Source organism: Atta cephalotes, assembly GCF_000143395.1.
Source record: "Atta cephalotes unplaced genomic scaffold scaffold00039, whole genome shotgun sequence".
Classification (NCBI taxonomy): domain Eukaryota; kingdom Metazoa; phylum Arthropoda; class Insecta; order Hymenoptera; family Formicidae; genus Atta; species Atta cephalotes.
In genome coordinates, this window is record NW_012130103.1 from 1,000,171 (window position 1) to 1,022,852 (window position 22,682).

Consider the following 22,682-nt stretch of genomic DNA (forward strand, 5'->3'; position numbering starts at 1 on the left):
TTATTAAAATGTTAAAACTTTTTACAGCATTTTTCATTATGTTCTATATGATTATTTTAATCCAACAAAATTTTCAGATCTGTATTTACTTAAATTTTTTAATTCTTCAACAATATTTTCAAATACAAGATTCATTTTTTTTATGAAGATGTTACGCAACGGGATGAAACAACGATGGGCAATAGGAGATAATTTTAAAGCAGACTTGTTATTCAGTCTTAATATATGATATCTGAGAATATATTAGTTCTATGTTCGATCTCATTTAAATATCTGTCATTTTTTATATCTTCTTTATTTCTTTCGTACTATCGTATATTAAATATTAAATATACTTTACATCCTCTCTTCTCCCTTTAGCTTTAATGCAATCTTTATGCAAAAGCTACATTGCCTTAGCGTGAAAAATAAATTATCAATTGGTATATCCTTGATCTATCATAATCTATCATAATCTAACGATACACACCCTCAAATGGAGGGTAAATTATGAGAAATTGCGCGTTCTTCGCCAGTCATTGCTCCACGCAAGGAAGATGGCCTCGCCCATCGTTATATCAGGTGTTGCTCGAGTAAATGGCTAGATGGACTAGGTGGGTAAATAGGTTGATGGGAACGTGGCGCGGCGCGGTACAACGCGGCGCGCTGCGAGGGGTGGTTTGCCTCCCGTAGGGGTGGTCCAGCAGCAGATTCCTGGGCTGATCGATGAAACGACCGGCGCATTGGATTTTCCGAGAGTCGCACGCGCATTCACTATCCTTTCCGTGAGGACGTGTGGGCGCGTAGACCACGTCCCTTCAGTTACACGCTATCCCGGTGCCGGGGTGCATACCCGCGTCGCGCAGGACATCCACAGGGAATGACGGAAGTGTGTTACTAGGCCGAGTGGCACGTGATACTCTCTCTTCTCGGTGCGGCGCTACCCTTCAACAACGTCATGCCCGGCATCGGCGTTTTCCAGCAGCTGCGTCCAACATGATAATATTTCGCGATAATCAACACTTTTAGTGGCGTGAAATGAATTTTATTCATAAGAGAGAGAAGAGCAGAGTGAATTTTGTATAGGAAGACGAGATTGTTTTTATTTTGACTCGATTCTTGCGTGAGTACGACTCCGACGTTCCTCAATCGGGGATTGATCCACTTCGGCTGATGGAGTGTTGTTGACTCTACAAAGGGTGTGTGCAAGACGTAAGCGTACAAGCGGTTTAAGTTGGAAGAATTTGTTCTGCGGGGTAAGACACGTGGTAGCGATGGCAGCACCAACAATTGTACTCTAATTATTACCACGCTCGCGCTGGATTAATTAAGTTACTCTTCATATGCGATATTAAAACATTTTAGTAATATTGAAGCAATCATGGATAAACGGCGATCCGTAGACGGGGGAACGCAGGAGTATCCTTTGCCTATCCCGGTTCAAATGTTCCTTTGGCGTCTTATAAGGTCAGCTAAATTTTTTATTACTTTCCAAGAAAATAATGACGTGCTCATATTTATTTTAAATTAAGCGTCTAATCTATTTTATTATTTTTCAGGCCATTCATTCGAGCTAAGCTAGGAAAACTTCACGAAGCATCTTGCATGGTAACAATTGACGCAATATTTTAAATATTTCTTAGACTGTAAAAGAAAGCATTGAAAATTGTTCTATTATTAAAGAGATTTAAGTCATAATTATGAATCGTGAAAATTCAATATTGCGACTAACAAAGTCAAAATGATTAATTAAACTATTCGCGATTGTTTCTTCTCGATGTTAATATGTATAATCGTCAACATGTTTCCAATATTATCGATTCTAAGACATCGATTGGGAGGATATTTTTGTGAATATAAAATCGCTTTTACCCTATTATATAGAAAGAACTTCCATTTCTTCCGGTTTCTGCTTTTCTTAATCGTCTCTGCCGAAATAGTTGTATGCTTCTTGTTCAGAACCTGCTTCATATGTCTACCAACATGAATTTATTCTATTTCGTGTTTTCAATATATTTTGGATGACAATGTTTTATAAAGATTGTTGTACTGAAAAAAGATAAATACTAAACTTTAATAACTCGTTTGTTTAAATAGTGCCAACTAATATTTATTTAACATGAAGATATATTTTTATTTAATACGAAAATCATTAATTTAATTTAATTGTCATTTCTTTTTATTAAATAAATATTTATTTATTGTAAGTAAATATTTAATTGACACTATTCAAATAAATATTTATTGAAATTTTGAATATTTTCCTTAATGTAACATAGTATTGTTATAACGCTTATCATTCTTTTAAAAATGACGTAAAATATAATTCATTGTTTTATATATTTTGCTCTTCATCATGTACATATATTTACGAAGCTATTTACAGATAAACCCATGGAAGATTTCAGGATTTATAATGTATATTATAAATTGCATTAATTCTTTCTTTTGAAAGAAGTGCATAATTTCTTGTATATACTTGATGAACATATTCTTTTCCTAGCTATCCCGTATCTTTAATTCTGTTGGTTATTCAAATTTACTTACGACTGTATTGTTTGAGTCAATATGATTAAAAAACTCTAAAAGATAAAGAATCAAAGTTTTGACGAAAACATATCTCATTATTAACAGAATAAATCGTCAGCTATTAGAGAAACATGTTTTTAAATAAAATATTAGAAAAATAAATTGCATTTTGAGTTAATTGGATCCGAACAGACCAGCAGAGTTAATTTGTGTTAAATTTTAAGAATAATATATTGGTTCCTATATGTTTTATGGATTTTATGTGGCTCTCACATAAAATAGTTGATTGTTTTTACCTATCAGTCGTTATGCAATACTTGCTTTACTCGCACTAACAAAATATCCTCTCCATGCGGCCGTCAAACGTTACCTGCAGTTCTGTCAACGCGCGCCAGGCCATCATGTAAGTTGGCGTTTAATATCTGCTTGTGAGCTTGCACATAAAATTGCTTTCTGTGTTTAATGTATTATATTGTGTGATTTTCGCATTTCTCGTATGTTTATCTTTCTCTTGTAATCAGACAAAAAGAGTATAAATGTACTACATTATTTCTTCAGCACCAATCTAAAATGAAATAATAATACAATGAAATTAAATTTAATTGTATGTTTAACGTTAAAAAGAATATATCACTATTTAATTTTAACCCAGGTTGATGCTTCCACAATTATTAATTTTTAGAAAAATTCATAATAATATTTACGTCGTTATATTTAAAAGTCAATACACATATATTGTTCTAACACTAAATATGTTTATACCAGTATCTGCATCATAATTAAGTAATTTATATAATTATATTTATATATAATATAATTATATTTATTATTATAATTATATTTATAATTATATTTATAATTATATTTATTATATTTATTATTTATTGAATACAATAATATATTATACTTAGTGGCGCTTGTTGTTATAAAAAAATTATTGTTTTAATTTATTCGTTCTGTTAATAATATATTAAATTATTTCGTGTTAGTTTCATCATTCTTTGATTAATATGGTTTATTTATTCCCAAAATGCTCGCATAGGAAATGAAGGAAGCATGCACGGTCAGTATATGTCTTTTCTAAAAATTATGAAAAATATAATAAGTTATTAATTGTAATTATTTAAAAAATATTGATTTTGACACGTAATTAATCGATGAGTTTAAAGAAAGTTTAAAGAAATGAGTTTAAACATTTTTTTTTTTACAGTGCCTTGAAAGAGTTCTAGTGCAGGATCTTCATAATGATTTGACACCCTCGTTGAGCGAGATATTAAGAAACGTGCCACGTTGGCGTTTGATTCAAGCCGCTCTTCCTTATGTTCTCCATGCTACGGCTAGTCTTATGCACAATAGGTGAGCCACACTTAGTAGCATACAATCTTCAAACTACTTCCTTGATTTTTCACACAACAATTTGTCGCTGTTAATCTTTTAGGAAAGACTTTCAGACTCTCGGCACGATGGAAACGACTCTTCTTTATATTCTTCACTGGATACTTTTGGATTCAGCTGAAGAATGCGCGGAGAATGAGGCTGATCCGTCAAATCCTTTTTTTTATTTGTTTCCGATACCTACTATGACTGTAAGTTACTGAAATCTTGCTTTAATACGTGATTTATAATTAAACTTAGATTGTAAAAATGATACATCCCTTCTTTTTAGCTTTTTATCTATCTATTTGCACCTCTGTGCAATCATCTAAAGGATATTGACTTCAAGACGAATTTACGATTAGAAAACGGCCTAAAAATATGGTCTGCCATGTACGAATGCCGTCATCCGGATACACCTTGTTTCACAGCGCATTGTCGTGCTAAACCGCGCATTTATTGGAGCCAATCCTTCAAATCCGCCAAGCATCATATGTTGTCGGATGACGTTTTTGTTGGAGGAAGTGAGTCGTTACTTTGATTAATTAAACAGAATTCTACATATTCGTAGTATGTGTCTCTTATTATAAATTATATATAATAAGAGACCTGCTCTTTTTAATTGGATTTCTTGCACAGTTTATATTTTCCTTTTTTTTCTCCAATATGAAGAAAAAAGAAGGAAAGATGAAATGTGCAAAATATGTTCAACTAAAAAAATAGATCTAAAATAATATTAATATTTAACGTTGTTTATTAAATATTATATTTAATTTTTACTTTACTTTTAATTTATTTTATTTTTCTTTAACTTAACATTTAGATGTCGAAAGTCCACCTAGCCAATCGACTTCAGAACAAAGCGCTCTGCCGCCTTCGAAATCAGTTGACGAAGATGTAAGTTTACAATCCGATAAGATAAATATTATCAAAATTCTGTAATTGTAAACGAAAAATAATTTTATAAAAATAACAGCAACAGGGTTCTTGGCTATCTTCACCAAAAGACACGGTTTTCCCGGAAACAATTCCTGAAGAAAGTTCTGGTGCAGAAGACGAGCATGTGGTAAATTTATTATTGTAATGAACATTAATCGAAAATATTCAACAAATGATATATATTTTATAGGTAATATTCAGATTACCATCTTTGAGTGAATCGGAGAGAATACTCGATGGAGTAAAAGAAGTTTCCACCATATTCGCAGTGAGTTACACGAGGTAATATTTCGAGATTAAGCGCAGAGCAAATAATATTTTTGTGGCTACCATAGGGCGAAGCTAGTATCTTTCACGTCGCGATGGGCAGGACAACTTCCTCAAGATCTACAATAGAACAGTTCACGATAGAACAGGTCGCAGCAATTTCTGGATTGGACACGTGCAAACAGTACCATAAAAAAGCTACAAAAACCGGGTCAGTTAAGTTTCATAACTGTAACATTCATTTAATCATTAAACTGAGAATTTAATTATTAAAAATACTTTTGTCTCTAAACGTCTTCCTAATTAGAGGAATGGACAAGGAGAAAGAGGAAAAAATTTCGAAAACAGAGAAAGAAACGCAGGAGACTTCGAAAACGCGTGGAAGTTTCTCAGTACAACGTCAATCTGCTGATGCAACCGAGCATACCACAGGCTCTACAATCGTGGATTCAGATGTTCGTGCGGCAACCTTTTTAGATGTAGCTACTTTGAGATGTCTGTTCGTGCCTCAATGGCAGGAAGAAGGTGTTCACTGGGCTCTTCAATTTTTCTATTATCGGTTAGTTATTTCATACGAATTAAAATCAACGTTACTTACAAAAATTAACATATGGTACTGATTGTTTTGATACACAAAATAATCAAATATTACAAAAATTAATATATATAAATATAAAAATGATTTTAACAAATATAAAAGTATAGATGAGGACAATAAAATAGCAGTCTCCTACGTTTATGTCTCTCTTTTTAGATACTGCTATATTAAAATAATTCCAATATATCTAAAAATAAAAATCTAAAAAAATGCAATTATATTGAACAAATATATAGTTCTTGATGTGCATTGTAGGCTACGAAGAATTAACGAAGAAACCTCAGTGCAGCAAATGCCGCGTCGCCGGAGCAACTCCTTGCCTATTCCAAAAATCGAAGTCTCGATTTATCAAAGTCCCGAAAGTAAGAAGAAGGATGTAATGAAGGATTTCATAGAGATACCTGACACACGCGATGCCTCTTTAACAGCGGGTACGTATTTATGATAATTTTTGCTGTATCAAGACAAGATCCTTTTTTTCTTCTGTGTAGACTTGGTCACATTTTCAGAATTATATACGAAGCACACGAAGGTGAAGCGAGACATACTAGACGTGCCAGCGAAAAGACGAAAAAGCGCATGAAAATGGCCGATCTCAAGGCCTTTGTAGAAACAAAACTTCTTTCGAAATCAGAGAAGGCACTTGAGAAAATTGGCCAAGAAGAACCGAAGATGTTGTTTGAGCAGGTAAATGATTGAATGTTTGAATTGCTTGATAATAATTATAAGAACACGAAGAAAACGATTTTACTAAAATATCTATAAAAATTTTATATAAAATCCATCCGTAAACTTAAATTTTGTAATATTTTTTAACTGTCTTTTTAAATTCTAGAAGTTAACAAATCTGTTGTTAAAATAGTATTCTAATATTTACTTTAACACTGACTCTTAGGAACGTCATACAAGTCTTGATACTGGAGAAGATCATTTGACTGCGACTAGACCAACTTCGGCTAGTTCAAAGATTTTTGAAGCAAAAGACATCGATTACATGAAGCATCCTACAAATCTAATTAAAGGGAAGAGTATGCCAAGTCTAAGGTAAGTGCTGCTAGCTTTATTCGAAAAAGAAGAACTAGAGAAGAAATAGAGAACTTTAAATTCGTAAATTCAATACGTGATTTTTCTCTTTTTAATTTTCAATCTTCTTCATTCACGCGCGTCATTGTTCTATCTTACATAATTTTCATATTGAATTATTTCTTTAATTTACTACAAATAATAAACAGTTTTATAGAATTTCACGTTTTCAGTTCTTAATAAAAAGTCCATTATATAACAAATATTTTTACAAGTAAACATATTTTTATAGACTAATTTCAGAAGTTACAATATTATATTTATATCTCTTCTTATAAATTATGTGATAATAATAATAGCCAAGAAGGACGTAGTTGTGCTTAGACTGTATGCAATAAGAGATAAACGTTTAGAGCAAGAATTTTTTACGGATATAGAAAAGAATCCAATGTTGGCTAATAAACAACATATTAGGTAGTAAAAAGAAATCCATTATTTTTCCATTCAATTTCATGCAAAAATAATGGATTTCTTTTTACTACACCTAATATATACTTATATACAATGTATATAATATTCTAAAAATTTTTCTTACTATTTTTATAATTGAATAAATTTTTAACTTTAATTTATTTTCGCAAATTCAATTTCATGCAAAAATAATGGATTTCATTTTACTACACCTAATATATACTTATATACAATGTATATAATATTCTAAAAATTTTTCTTACTATTTTTATAATTGAATAAATTTTTAACTTTAATTTATTTTCGCAATCATATTATTAAAAACATAAAATTGAAGAATATAAAATTTAAGAAAGTTTTATCCAACATTGACGATCTTGAAAGATGTTTTTGACCATAAATCGGGCGGATATATTTAAATTCAATTACAATTTTCTCGATTTATAGTATAAATTTTTTAGAATTAAATGCAGTATAATATACATTTTTTCGTTAAAAATAATAACGATGTGTCTTGATTAAAGTGATTTATGTTACGTATTGGAAGTTAGATGTAATTAGCCTGATGTATGGTTCAAGAATATAGAGCTCATATTCTCCGACAATTAATTCAGCGCTTAAATAACGATAAGCCTATCGTAATACTTGTGCGTAATGGTCTTTCTCTGTGTGTGTCTCTTTTTTCTCTCTCGTTTCACCCCGAACTCGTGCTCAGCTGCTTGATTAACGAGCTGACCGCGGGAGGGTAAGTCATCAACGTCATTCGGAGGAACGTCCGTACTGCAGCTTCGGTTCACACGCTTTTTTTACGAGCTTTCTGCTTTCGGTAGGGCGCACTTTTATCCCTTAATAATTGAAAATCAGTATCGGGTCATCGGCAAGAATCCACGAAGGCATATGAGGCACATGACTAAACTCGTATATCACTGGCAATCTTGTCTAAGTAATTTTTTAGTAATTATTTTTGTATGTGATAATTTTGATTAAGATTATTGAGTTTTTGATGATAATTTATATTTTGTTAATTTTATACACAAAATTGTTCCCTTTCTTATTCTCTCTCATTCTATCTTTTTAACATTTATATGTGAGATAACAATTTTTTTAATTCTTAAAATTAATGACCTATGACACTTCTATTTTAATTATATTATTTTATAACATTTAAATATATATATATATATATAATTTATATTACATTACAATAAAGTATATCATGCACTCATTGAAATCCATTATTAAAATTAATAAATCTCATCTTATTTGCTTTTATAACATGTTATTTTGTATTCCAGCATAGTCCTAATAGATATAAATCAGATAACATTGTAGAAACATCTTAGTATTTTACATATTTATGCATGAGATACATCAGAAGTTAAATAACGTTGCCCTTTAATCTTTTAATTAAAAATTATTGTTACAAGGATATATATTTTTAGTTTCTTAATAAACAAATCTTGTCTCATTTTTTTTCAGTTTAAATAAATTAATGTAATATTTAAAAATATATGATAATATTTAAAAATTTTAATATTTAAAATTTTATTTTAATATTTAAAAATTTAAAATATTATTAAAAATATTATTTTAATATTTAAAAATTTTTCTTAAATAAAAATTACGAAAAATAAAAACAGATAATTTTAATCCATCTTTAAAAAATTAAATTAATATTTATTCAATATAAATTTCACAGTTTAATTTTTTTTTATAACTATTTCTATTAACTAAACTTTTATAACTAAACTATAATTAAAACTTTCTTTTTTTCTTTATATATTTAAATTTATCGAAATATATTTTTTGTTTTAATCATGTAATTTAATAATTGCCTTTCAATTTGTAAGATTGAGATGATTGTATGGGCAACGTTGATATGAAAAGTTGTTAAAAATCATCGTGCATGTGAATAACAAACGTACGATCGTAGATCGAAATCATAAAGACGAGACCGTAGTGCTTGACTAGGGCTCACATTGGCAAATGGCATGAGGATATTTGAAACACTATCGAATTGAATTTCTGATCTACATTGTTTTATAGGTACGTCGGCGATACTCGCATCGAGAGAAAGCAGAGCCAGTTTTATAGTCAGTCTTACACCGTGCCGAACCCTATTATCACCGTCACGGAACACACGCCAACCCCATCCCCCGATTACATGAAGCGTCAGGTAAAGAAATCTGCGATTTTCTGCAAAGTACGATCGCACGATAAAGTCAAAAGAATATCTTTAAATTTATTTCTTTTTTTTCCCACTTGCAAGATACAATTTAATTAATAGTGTTATTGTTGTTAATTTTTTTTAAGCCTTATTTGCTCTTCAGGGATCTATCGACAGTCAATTAGATGTCATCAGTGTTCAAGGTGGTCGTTTGTGTTCTGAAAGGAAACCGAGTCTCACGAGATCCCAAACGGATTCTAATATCACTTATATGAGCGATGAAATACCAGAAGCTCCGGGTTCCTCATGTTACATTACCAAAGAAGGTGATGTCGATCTTCAAGTTATCTTGAAGGTAATTGAAAAATATATATAATATTGCATTTTCTCAATTCTGTATAAATACACTACGTTTTTTTATTGTCTAGGCGATACATTTCGTTGCTTTGCGAGATAACACCTCTTGCACACCGCGAGTTTGCGAGATTATACTGAACTTGATAGAACTTTTAATGGATATGGGAGTGATGAAACATTGCCTTCGAGAGGAAGCTATCGGCAGTAATGCAGGCAAATTAAATTAATTAAAATGATTATACATTACTTAGAATTATGTAGTATTTTAAACAATTTTATATTTTTAAGTAATTTCTGTTTTCCTTATTCTTTCTTTAAAGAAATTTAAAACTGGAAAGTAATGAATTATTTATTTGGAATATTAAAAATACTGTTGTTCAGTATTCAAATAAGTAATTTTAATACTCAAAATAAGTAATTAATCACTTCAGTATTAAATTAAATTCCTATAGTTTCAAAATAAAGATGAAATAAAAGAATTATTAATAATAATAACTTATTTTTTTTTAATATAATTACGTTCACTTCGAAGTCAATTTTATTTCTGCCAGGATCTGGTACAGGAATCGACAATAAGTCGGAAACAGGAAAGAAACAGGATTCGCCAACAGAATTACCTCAGGAACATGGGTACGATTCGAGTAAGAGCAAGCCGACTGCTCACAATCTCCTCATGAATTGTGTGATCAGAGTACTGAGGCATTTAGGCTGCCCACACGGTTGCTTGGACGGAGTACGTGGACCTCAGGCTGATATTTGTCGCTCTCAAGGTCAAACTATCCTGACAAAATTGCATCGCGCAAGTTCCCGTCAATTCTCGAGATTCTTACGAACGATGATACGAGAGCAACCGTTGACGGAAATCTTGGACTTCTTTCACGCATATGTCGGATATTGCGTTGATCCGAGTTCATTGCTATCGCCGCTTAGTGAGTAAATTAAATGCGAATTTCAATTAAACTTTATTGTACTCTCTAAAACTTTTACTACTATTTAGAATGAATCTCATTTTGAAAAGTGAAATTTCACTCTTAAAAATTGAGCCAATCTTTCTCAAGACTGGTTCAATTTTTATTCTTTGGTGTGAAATTTCACTTCGAAGAATTAAAGATTAACTTAGAGATCATTTTATCTTGTATAAAGAAAAATTGATGAATTTATTGTTATTAATATAAAGAAAACATGTTCTTTATCATTTTCTTAGATCAGAAGAGAATGTCGGGGAAATCGCCCGACGTGGCATCTCAAAGTGGATACGCGACGAACTTCGGTGCCGGCATGATCGGTTCCGGAACCGGTGGAAGTGGAGTCGGTACTTCGGGTGGAAGCGGCGGAAACGTCGCAATAGCAAGCGGCGTCGCGACGTCATACAATACCGGCGGTTACGGAGCGCGCGGTATCGAAGGGCAGATTATGTCCTGCGTCTTTAAGGTCTTGGTGACCCGTCTCATCGGTTCCACAAAGCAGCTAAAGGCTCAAGAGAACATCAGTCTCTACTGTGATGTGCGACAGTTGATGACGTACGTCAAGGAGGCGCACGGTGGTATTTTCCGACGGGTCGCTCTAAGTGGAATCCTGGATTCCGCTGATCGACCGAATAAACGATGTAACAGCAATATGCAGACAACACGTGTCATAAGGTATATGGATAAATATGAACATTCTAACCCAGAAATAATCATCTGATTTTTTAATGTAAATGATTGAGATATCTTTATACCTTAATTAAAATCACTATTATAATACATTATATATTATTAATTGTTTTCCGATTTATTAGTATTTGAGAACATTATGAATATTAATTTAATCACAATTTTCTAAAAAAAGTAAAAACCAAACATTATAAATGAAATAAGCAAGTTAAGTAGCTTATATATATATATATATATATATATATATATATATTATGATATAGTATTTATGATATTATATATAGTATTTATAACAATATTTCTAAAACAAAGATTTTGATTAACATAACCTTTTTTATTGCAAATTTTTGTTGAAAAAAATATATTTAAAGATTTGTAAAAAAGTAGTTATCAAAAAAGAAAGAAAATGTAAAAAAATACAATTTCACTTTACAATTCACATTTTGCTGCTAAGATGTAAAAACATTCCAAGTGATTATTCTCGGATTAATAATAATAGCTAATTATAAGTGATCTTGTTAGAAAATATTATTTGAGAAGTGTGAACAAAAATGCTTTTTAAAAATTCTATCACAGAGTCCTTCTACATATTTAATATTAATTTCGCAGACATATTCATCAATCGGATTTAGAGGAACATGCAGATATCGGGGGAGACACGTGTTACACCGTTGACGATAGAGGCACACGAAAGTTCCTCTTTAAGAAAAGGAGCACATCTTCCACTTGTGCTGTAAATATAATAATAATCGCAAAATAATTACACTGTTATCTGTCATTCTGTATAGTATTAAAAAGGTTAACTGGGTAGGCGGGATCGAATTTACAGAGTCTTCTCGAGACGGAATTGAGCGAGGAAAACATAAAGATTAGTCAAAGCCCGTTGGGTAATCTGCGTAAAAAACATCATGTGTTGACACCCAGGCAGAGCGAACGTAATTTAGGTATTCTAGGCGAGCCTTCTTTGGGACCGCGGAAATCGACGCGGTTTCAAATTGGCGGTATCGGTGAGCAGCAGGAATTGCACGTATCATTTGCGGAGCACTGTGAGCCATTATATTAAATCGTTTCGATCGGTTTTAGTTAATTGGTTCCGGAAGGAGTATAGTCGGACCGATTCTACCGATAGCCATGAAAGTAGCGAGTCGCCTACAGACGGTAGCTTTGTTAGGCAACCCAGCTTCCATTACGGCCATCGCAGCGCATCGCGAAGCAGTCGCGGGTAAATAATCTATTTAAAATACTAATTCATTGTTACGTGCCTACATAAATTATTCCATTATGTTAAGAAGTAAAGAATAAGAAATTACGTATACATATTGAAATGCGATTTTTTCCTAGGGTTGGTATATCTCTGCAAAAGGCAAAACGTCGGATGGAGGATCAACTGAATAAAATCGGTTTTGGAAAGAATAAAAAGAAAGAAAGCATGGAAGAAACGCCCGGAAACTGTAAGAGTTATTTAAGCTTGCATATCACAGAAATTATTTTTTTTTGTATGGGAAGTTGAAATTAATCAATTATCATTTTTAGTATATAAGAAATAAGAAATAGGAAATAAGAAAAATGTCCTCTAAATAAGAGTTTTATTTGTATATAAAGTAAAAACAATCAGAAATATTTTGATCATTATTAAATGTTATAAAAATATCAAATATTGCCAAACCTTAAAGATATATATATATATATACATCGAAAATTAAAAAAATTTTATTTAATATTTTTTTGACAAAAAAGAGACACCTTGCACATATGATTACATGTAAATTATTATTTTGCTACAAAATTTGTTTATGCGAATGTTTATTCACCATCCAAGTATGTCCATATCTGTTTTTGATTAGATTTCAGTCGAAAGAATTCTATAGAGCTCGGCGAGGTTTGTAGAGAATCCGAGTTTGTTGTACTGAAAGAGAGAAGATTAGTACCACGCTTCGCGGTATTTGAAGGAATGTTACGATTTTCCTTTCTTCTGGAGACCTGCCAACCAGGCTCAGTTCCCGATCCTCATCTAATGGCGTCGCTTCTAGATCTTGTAATGATTACTTATATTTTCATACTTTATATTTTTGTAAAATGTAATAGAAATTAAATGTACTTAACTGTGCGATTACAGCCATACGCGCCGGTAGTATCTCGCGCCTGCTTGATATTAGAATGCGCGCATTTGGTGCATCAGTGCAACAAAGGCCACTGGCCCGCATGGATGAAGCACAATTTCCCCATGTTTCGACCGTCTGTGCCGATAAACAGTCGAAACGCCTCTAGTGCACTTAGACGCGTTCATATACTGCAACGCACAGCGGGAAAATTATTTTATCAATGGGCAGAGGTATTTTTGAACAATAGATAAATTCTTTTTTTATTGAAAGAGTTTGTGATAAAATAAAATATATAAAATTGTAATTAAAACAGGCTATAGGAGCACGTTTAGAAGAGTTCTTAGCTGAAGATAAGCAAAACATGGAGCAGGTAACCACCATAGTATCTGATGAGAGCAAACAGAGAGATTTGATTTTGGAAGATGAAGAAGAAGATTTTCTTGATGATGGTAATATCTGTGTTTAAAATATGAGAACATCGATTCAGTAGTCAAATAGAATATAATTAAGATTAACTTTCAGCTAGTATAAATAATTATGGATCCCAGTGTCCCTTCGCGTTACGTCTCGTCGCTTGCGTTTTGCTGTTGGAAGTGACGGCGTTTCTTAGAGAGACTTATCAAACTTTGCCGAAGTCAAGTAAACTGTTAACGAAAGAACGTCCCCCGGCTTGGGAAAGAATGTACAGCCGAGAAGCGAATCGACGGTGGAGCGTGGCTTTGTCGTCCATGGGCCATTCACAGGCATCCGCGCAGAGTCTTCAATCTATAGCTGGCGATCGCGAAGTTGTCGGTTAGTCTAGAATGATATATAATTAATGGAGCGCGTAATTTGAAATAAAATCATCTTGTTTCGAAAACGGCCACGAAGTACTTGACCGGCAAAAATAAATTTATTCCATAGCGGAGCGCAAAATCAGTTTTGTCCTCTACGAACCTGATAATGAGTCTGAAGGAAGCAGCAAATCAAATGTTACAATTCAAGGTGAAGAAACCCAAAATATCGAGAAGGAGAAAGCAAAGAGAGTGCAGGCATCTCAAAATAGACCATACCTTCTTCGTCGCAGTACTGCTACGACTGGTTCATTTAAAAAGAGAAGCCTTAAACTTCGTCGCAATACTAAGGAGGGCAAGGATACGGAATGCGAAGCGTGTAAATAAAATATTAAAATAAAAATCGAAGCTAATGTGAATATTATTAATTCCCTATAAACATAATTAATTTTTTCTATAAATTGTTCTCTTAAATTGTAGATTAATATCATTACGAAATTAATTTTATTTATTAACATTGACAATTACATATGCGTTTTAATAAAATTATTTTTGATCTAGATACAGTAAAACGCGCAGATTCGATTCAATCTAACAGTAAGAGGAAAGTAAGCTCCCTGTCTGATAGAAGCGATACGTCTGAACCTGGTGTCGCTGGCGAAGTCAGTGGCGATGAATCGCCTGGCATTCTCAGCGACGATCAGCCGCCGGAAAGTCCAAGCGATAGCAACGAAACCGATGAGACTAATAAGAATTTCCCATGGATGAAGGTGCTCGTGCAGGTTGCCAATTCCTTCAATTTTTATTGCTCCCATCAGAACTTCTGCCATCCTTTCTGTCATCGCCGACAAATGCGCGCTAGTAGTAGATTGATAAAGTCGGTGAGAAAAATCTATGGAGAGGAATTTGGTATACTAAACGGTACGGGTTTATTCGATATTGACTCTGATAAGAAGGATGACAAGAAAGATAAACGCAGCCGCAAAGTATCTGATCAAACTAGCACTCAGGTATCACCTATTCGAAGGAAAGACAGCGTGGGACGCAAGTACAAGTAATTCAAATTTTTTAATATGTTACTATGGATATTATTTGTTAATTAAATAAATAGTTAACTTATTAAATATTAAATGAATATTCTGTGTAAAATTAATAGAATATTGTTAATTCACTAAATACTTTTGTCAATATATACATACTTAATTGTAAAAATCTCTAATCAAGATTTAAATAATTATCTTTTTCTAAATTACTTGATATTAATTTAATAAATATTTTTACAGAATAGAAAAAAATTTAGATGGTTCTCAATCTGGTCGATTGACTCAAAGGGATTCCTCGAAGGATCTCGCAGAGCAAGACTCTGAAAGGGGCAAGGAATCCTTGAGAAGAACTACAACGAAATATGACATTGAACAAGATAGAGAGCCACCGCCGGTTTTGAAATACATAAAGACTCAAGTAAAGGATGCTTTTCATGCACCTTTGGCTACGTTAATCAAAGGGGCGGTCGTGATGACGGAAGATTTATTCGTGGAAGTATTGCCTGTCGCTTGGGAACTCTTATTAGAATCCAATCAAGAAGTCGCTGCATCAGCAGCGGCACTTTTTATAGTATCGGCGGTGCGAGCACCGAACCAGGCCAGTGATTTGATGCATAAAGGCCTTCAACACAATAATACTAGTGTGCGCATAAACGCCATTTTACGATTTCAAGTTCTGTGGAAATTACGATATCAAGTGTGGCCGCGGATGGAAGAGACAGCTCATTTAACTTTCAAAGTACCTCCGCCAGGAATAGAATTTACTCTGCCTTCACCGAAGATCGGAATAGAATCCTTGCCGGTAGTGGATCCACCCTGGATGCCTCAGGTCAAAACAAAAATGGAGGAGGTCACGATTAATCAGGAACATCATGTGAGTGAATAAATATTAAGAATTAATGCAGTAGTGAGTGTACATTTTTTTTACACAGAATATTCTTGTTTAGAGTATAAAAAAATTATTGAATATATTGGAAGTATTTAAAAATTTAACTAAATATAGATCTGAAAATAATTTTGTTTGATGACGATGAAGAAAATTATGTAGACCGTTCAAATTGGTTGTTGAATTATTAAAAGTTTTCGCAGTATTGTCATCAACATTTAAGCATTATATATAATTATTTTAATGACGTAAAACAAAATTATTTTCAGATCAAATTCTTTTAGATACTTTAGATACTGTAAATTAATAGACTATTTGTGTCGCTTCTTATTTAGAGATCTCTAGTGACCGCAACGAAAACGCGGAAGAAACAACAGACCGAACTGATCACGAGGGCTCTTCAGGCACAGGACGACAAAAAACGGGAAGAAAGAGAAAATTTTCTTATTACGACGATACCAATTACTGTACAAGCCGCTTACGAGCCCAGTCCAGTAGGGGACGATCACGGTGATGAAGGTATACAACTCATTTCTTTCTAAATATCCATTGTTTGCAATTTCTCTCCTTTTTTAATAAAGGTAATGTAGGAGATGAAGATGCAGCTGAGACTGTCCCAAGGAATACTCAAACTCATCATAGTCAATCAGCTCTTTCGTTATTTCCTTCATCACTATGTTCAGCGATCGTTCAAATTATTAATCTCTTGGATGATCCAGCAGTCTCCGATGATGGAAACGCGGTGTACGAAGTGGCATATCAGGTACAAACAAAAATAAATGTGTAAGCTGTAATTTTACATGTTTTGTTATTTAATAATATTAATTTTATATCAGGTAATCTGGAGTTGCTTGGTGGAAGATAGCGCGCTGTTTCTACGATACGTACTGGAACGTCTTACGAGAGAGAAGCAAGAGTTAATGTTTAAGGTTTTGAGACATCTTATCAGATTTGTGCCGAAATTACCGCAACAGGCTGCGTTTGCGCTTTATAATTATATTATTGGATATGTCATGTTTTACGTGCGCACTCCACACGAGGAAGGCCAAAAATTAATTGGAACCGCATTGTCAATTCTGTGGATGGTAAAACATAAATCTGTTTTCAATCTTCACACGTTTTTATTTAATCATTAATATAAAATTGCTAACAATGATTTTTTTCTGATATCAGGTGGTGCACAGTGTACACGGCATTATGTTTAAAGATCTGAAGCAAATCCTCCGAAAGGAACAATGCGATGCGTCAATCCTACTCACAGCGAACGTTCCGTCAGCGAAAAAAATCATCGTTCATGGTCCGCAGGATCCTGATGCTGGAGAAATACCCTCGCAATTTCCGGTGCAAGAGGACACGCAATTTTGTCAGATACTTCGAGAATCCTTGGATTTTTTTGGTATCGAAGAATCAAAGCATCACGAGTATTTCCTCGTGGATTATAAGACGCGTGAGTTCTTATTTTATTTAGCTATCTTCATTGTGCAATAATATTCCATTCCGTTAATATTGCTCAAATTTTTCATCAACTTACAGATCAAATACACAATCCATCATCATACGTTAGAGACTATTATTTTTTCAAAAGATCTCAATTCCCGCAAATCGAACTCGTTCACATGAAGCAGGAGGATGCATTCAATGCGTTGCAACGGCAAGAATTAATGCACAAATTCGTAGAAATAGGAAAGGTGCTGTTGACCTGGGCGATTTTGAAGAATGTCGACATGGTAGTGCAAAGAGTTGTGTTTCTTCACGAAGAGCTCATGAAGCTACCGTCGTTTCCGCGAAAAGCGCTAGAAGCCGACTTGGACCTGTACAAAGGTGGTGAAATTGGCAGAGTATGTATTTAAATTTTTCTTATATACATTTTCTTATATACACTTAATACTTTATACCTTCTTGATCTAATTAATTTATATTAAAACATTTAAATTGTTTAAAATAAAATACATTTATAAATAAATTTTCTTCTATAAATTCTCTTTATCTTTAGGAACTTCTTGGGTTGGACGTGATGCATAAATTTATGTGGGTTAGATTGATCGCACGCATGTTTGAGGCCATGGCCGGCAATTTTGCATATTCCGGTGATATTCATCTCTTTCTAAACGTTCTGAATGGCGCCGTGATTATTCATAGCGAGGATTCCTGCATTCTACGCTACGTCGTGGCGACCTACATAAACGCTGCGCATAATTTCAAAAACATTTTCTCAACGAACGGTTACTTGCTAATCATGCCGACCTTACTGCAACTATACTCGACGCATCAGACAAATAAGCTCGTGACGACCACTGTTGAGTACGCTGTCAAACAATTTTATCTCATGAATCGTAAGCCCTTCATTCTTCAGATGTTTGGCAGTGTTTCTACTATATTGGACACGGATATTAAAAGTGTCCATGGCGAGGCTCATAAGGTTTGTTTCAATGATAAATAAAAAAAACATATAAATATTTCTTAAATAAAATTGATCGGAAAATAATATTGATCGTGATTTTATTAAGGTTCCATCTACGTGCCTATTTAACTTATTATTGAGTTTGGAAACTCCATCACCAGATCCACTTAATATAGGAGAATTAGTAAAAGAGGAGAAGCCTTTGAAAGCGATAGATTTTTGTTATCATGACGAAAATGAAATGGTTGATGTGCTTGACTGTATATCTCTCTGTGTGATGGTGATAGCTTATGCACCTGATTCGATTAGAGGCCAACAAATGCTGGTAAAATGTTCAATATAATATTGCTAACTTAATTTATGTATTATCAAATGTATTACGTTATATTTTTTTATAGACAATATTGGAAGCGATATTGCCGTGCTACGTTCGGCAAATCCAATTACCCACGTACAATAAGGAAGGCAAAACAGAAAAGGAGATAATAAATCAATTAGCGATTGCAGTTAGAACTTTAGTCAACAATTCTGAAGCGTTGACAAAGTACGAATTAAATTCATCATTTGCTTCTCTTGTTCGCTTCTTTTCAAAATGCAACTTAATACAAAATTAATACCTTAATTCTCACAGATATTACAATGGCCCGCAAAAATTGAGTCCTGAACATAAAGGTTCTAGTCAAAGAAATTACGGCAAAGGCCCGTATTCACCTGGTTTTGATTTCGAAGAAGACACTCACACGAAATATATAGAACATTCGAAAACTCGAAATTTTTACGACCGAGATGAGGATTTTCATAAAAACGAGTTCAGGAGACCGCGCGATACTTTGTTAAATATGGTTGGGGACTTTGTGGCTCGTTGTACTATTCGTTTAATAGAACTTAATAGGAAGTCACAGGACGGAAAAACTATCGAATTACTGGATTCAAAATGTCATGTGGTAAATTAACGAATATCTTCGTGATATATATTTGCAATATTTAATTTATCTCTAGGAAATAAATTTAAATATTAGCAATATTTTATTAAATCCTTATTTTTATCAAACATAATTTTTTATATTTTTATTTTTTATATAATTATATATTTACTATTACAAGAAATTTATATAAAAAATTTAAAGCAAAAATAATTTTTACTGTAGCGCTTAGCCGATATCGCTCATAGTCTTCTGAAAATTTCTCCATACGACCCGATCACTATGGCTTGCCGCGGTCTCAAACGATACATGAACGATATTCTTCCTTCAACCGAATGGGCAGCCGATGAAATGAGACCAGCGTTAACGTTAATTCTTAGAAGATTGGATAAAACCTTCAGTAAAATACACAAAAAACCATCGATTAGAAGAAATACCGATTGGGCTGCTGCAAGTGATCTTTTGAAAGGGGTTTACGAAACTCTGTCGAAATGTCCGTACATCGCGCATTTTCAGTATTTGAAGACGTTGTTAACTACATGTCAGGTAGATATTAGAATTATTTCACCTGTATAGAAAAAATAATTTTACTAAAAGTATTAAAAAATTTAATTATATACAAAACAAATCTAAAAATAACTTTGTTGGACCATCAAAATAATTATGTATAAAACTTTCAAGCTGACTAGAATGTCAAAACTTTTTGTAGCATTGCTCATTATGTTTGAGAATCCTACATAATTACTTGAATAATTGAACAAAATTATTTTCAAAACTATATCTAATTGAATTTTTAAATGTTTTAATAAAACCGTTTTTTCTATGTATCATTCAAATCTGTTTTAATTTAATTAAATTTCAATTTTAATTGATCGTTCATTTTTTCAGGCTTTAATTGTTGGAGACAATCTATCTGAAGATTTAACTTCAGCTTCTACAGCTGCTTTAATGAGCAAACTGCCTGCTCCACTTCCGCCTCCGCATTTTTGCTCGACGGTGTTACGTCTGATTGCTCTACACGTGATATCTTTTGGCGAAGGATACTCCTTGGAAAATGTTCTCGGTGGTCAGAACATGTTCGCTACTCAAACTCGCACGGAAAATGCGCTATTAAATTTGTTGATACCATTGTTTCTCCGCGTCGGAACTGGGAGAAAAGGTAAAAAGGAGCATTGCAACATTCAGTAAAGCGACATTACGAATATATAATGTTATTTTTAATTGATATCTCTTTATTTAGATGTACCAAAACTGAAACAATCGGACATCTCTTTCGCTTTAACGACCGTATTAAACGCGCTTTGGCCACCGGGTGCAAAACCGATACCATTAACGATGCAAAGACCACCAACGGATACAAGAACCGGTAGTATAACGTTCACCTCGAGAGATCCGAAGGCTCTAATGAAAACATCGTTAACATTATATCAAGTTGCTTTCCTGGGTAAGATTTACATGAAGAGAGTAAATTTTTTTTTAAATAATATTGTTTTATATGATTCATATAAAATTATTGCTATATTTGTTGTTTTATGAACAATTCATATTTAAGTGTTTGATTTCAGCACTCAAAATAATGACGATATGTTTCGAAACTGAACTGAGAACGGAATGGCGGGTAATTCTACGTGCGATGCGTCTTCTGAATAAGCGCAATGAAGCTTCCACATATCTCTGGAATTTCATAGAATTTATTGTGACACACCGCACAGCTTTATACATTCAAATGCTTCCATTCATTGTTTATAAAATCGGACAAGCGCCGATATCCGAGCACGAACGAAATATGCACACCATTATACGCGAGAAGATCAATGGAAGTAGTACCACTGTACCAAAATCGCGAGGCACGCTGCTCATGGATCTTATTCACGAGTTAAAGAATCTAAAACAGGAAATTGAGAATCGAAAATGCGGTTAGTATTTTATCGACGTTGAAAAAACTCAATAATCACATTCGCAAGTTTCAGTGTAAATATTTTTTTCATGTCTTCCATATTCATCTTTATCGTACTTACTCCAACTATTTTATAGCAAATTCAAACGTGTATTCAATCTTAATTAATTAAAATATTCATGTTAAAATTTAAATTAACTAATAATCTTTCCAATCAAATGTTTTGTAATTTCTATATACAGATGAGATGCAATCAGAACCTAAGAGAAGCGTGGTGGATATGCATCCGATAACCGAAGGCCAGCCGCGTACTCAGAGACCGTCTCTGTTGATGGATCTTTTGACTGGTGACTTAGGATCGAGAGCTCACATAAATCGTACGCCTGCTGAAACACCAGTATCTCATTCCACAGTAGTTCAATCGCAGTCTCATTCGACTCAATCCAACACGAGTAGTACTGTTAAAACAATGCATCCCACTCAAGTAACAGCACCGCTGAATGGCACTCGCATTGGTGGTACAACAATCTTTTGTTCTTTTTATCATAAGCGATTATATAATATCCAAAATAATAGATATTACGGTAAACCTACAATCAAATTAGATTTAAAAAAAATACTTATACATCAATAAATATAATACATTAGTGTTGCTATTTTCTTGATTTTTTTTCATATATCTTTTTTATAATTCTAATAATATTTTGCAATTGTAGGATCCGTATCGAGCACCAGCGGTGGATCTACCTTGCGTGAAGCAAGTGACACACTCGTCGAGGAAACTTGTATCGAGCAGCCACCGTCAACGACAGGTATTCCATTACTTTCGAGAACCCTATAAGATGATCCCAAATTATCGATTACGATCGATGCGACTGCAAGCCTCTTGCATACGTTTCATTATTGTCGTACGTGCAGTCAGTACGAAGAATCGCTAACCATTACCACAGTTGGATCGAGCCATTGTCTATAGACCACTGCCAACAGTCTCTATCTCTTTCTTTTCTCTTTGTCTTTTTCTGTCTTTCTTAACAACGATAAATCTCTTCTTTTACATTTGTGATTTCTCACGCGGTTCTTGCATAATGATGCAATTGTCTTCACTTTATTTTCCTCTTTACAGCGAGGCTTGCAACTTGAAGAATTTAATCGTTCGCCTTTCGTTTAAGGACGAAAATTCTCGTCTCGGATGATAGCAATGTCGACCTCATCATCGAGAAAAGATTTCTCAATTATCGTATATCATTTAAGGCATCATTTTAAGGCATAAGTTGTTTACGCCCCTCTCTCTCTCTCTC

General features: G+C 33.3%; 1 protein-coding gene across 1 annotated transcript in view; it reads left to right on the forward strand.

Annotated features, from left to right (window-relative positions):
• The first annotated feature begins 1,360 nt into the window (after positions 1–1,360).
• The window catches only part of LOC105622008 (protein unc-80 homolog), a 25,494-nt gene continuing 4,172 nt past the window's right edge, over positions 1,361–22,682 (forward strand). The window contains 47 exon segments of the mRNA XM_012203440.1: positions 1,361–1,446; positions 1,539–1,587; positions 2,885–2,911; positions 3,551–3,571; positions 3,719–3,864; positions 3,947–4,094; positions 4,175–4,406; positions 4,706–4,779; positions 4,859–4,948; positions 5,012–5,089; positions 5,157–5,299; positions 5,396–5,647; positions 5,942–6,121; positions 6,196–6,373; positions 6,582–6,730; positions 7,896–7,925; positions 9,227–9,356; positions 9,511–9,702; positions 9,776–9,917; positions 10,256–10,633; positions 10,909–11,344; positions 11,969–12,092; positions 12,171–12,366; positions 12,443–12,581; positions 12,701–12,810; positions 13,204–13,394; positions 13,476–13,691; positions 13,775–13,910; positions 13,984–14,253; positions 14,365–14,613; positions 14,796–15,288; positions 15,518–16,151; positions 16,499–16,682; positions 16,745–16,926; positions 17,000–17,248; positions 17,337–17,610; positions 17,697–18,001; positions 18,157–18,582; positions 18,671–18,889; positions 18,963–19,108; positions 19,196–19,508; positions 19,713–20,033; positions 20,376–20,646; positions 20,728–20,931; positions 21,053–21,403; positions 21,627–21,902; positions 22,101–22,196. Coding sequence (XP_012058830.1) covers positions 1,361–1,446; positions 1,539–1,587; positions 2,885–2,911; positions 3,551–3,571; positions 3,719–3,864; positions 3,947–4,094; positions 4,175–4,406; positions 4,706–4,779; positions 4,859–4,948; positions 5,012–5,089; positions 5,157–5,299; positions 5,396–5,647; positions 5,942–6,121; positions 6,196–6,373; positions 6,582–6,730; positions 7,896–7,925; positions 9,227–9,356; positions 9,511–9,702; positions 9,776–9,917; positions 10,256–10,633; positions 10,909–11,344; positions 11,969–12,092; positions 12,171–12,366; positions 12,443–12,581; positions 12,701–12,810; positions 13,204–13,394; positions 13,476–13,691; positions 13,775–13,910; positions 13,984–14,253; positions 14,365–14,613; positions 14,796–15,288; positions 15,518–16,151; positions 16,499–16,682; positions 16,745–16,926; positions 17,000–17,248; positions 17,337–17,610; positions 17,697–18,001; positions 18,157–18,582; positions 18,671–18,889; positions 18,963–19,108; positions 19,196–19,508; positions 19,713–20,033; positions 20,376–20,646; positions 20,728–20,931; positions 21,053–21,403; positions 21,627–21,902; positions 22,101–22,196 — 9,736 coding nt within the window.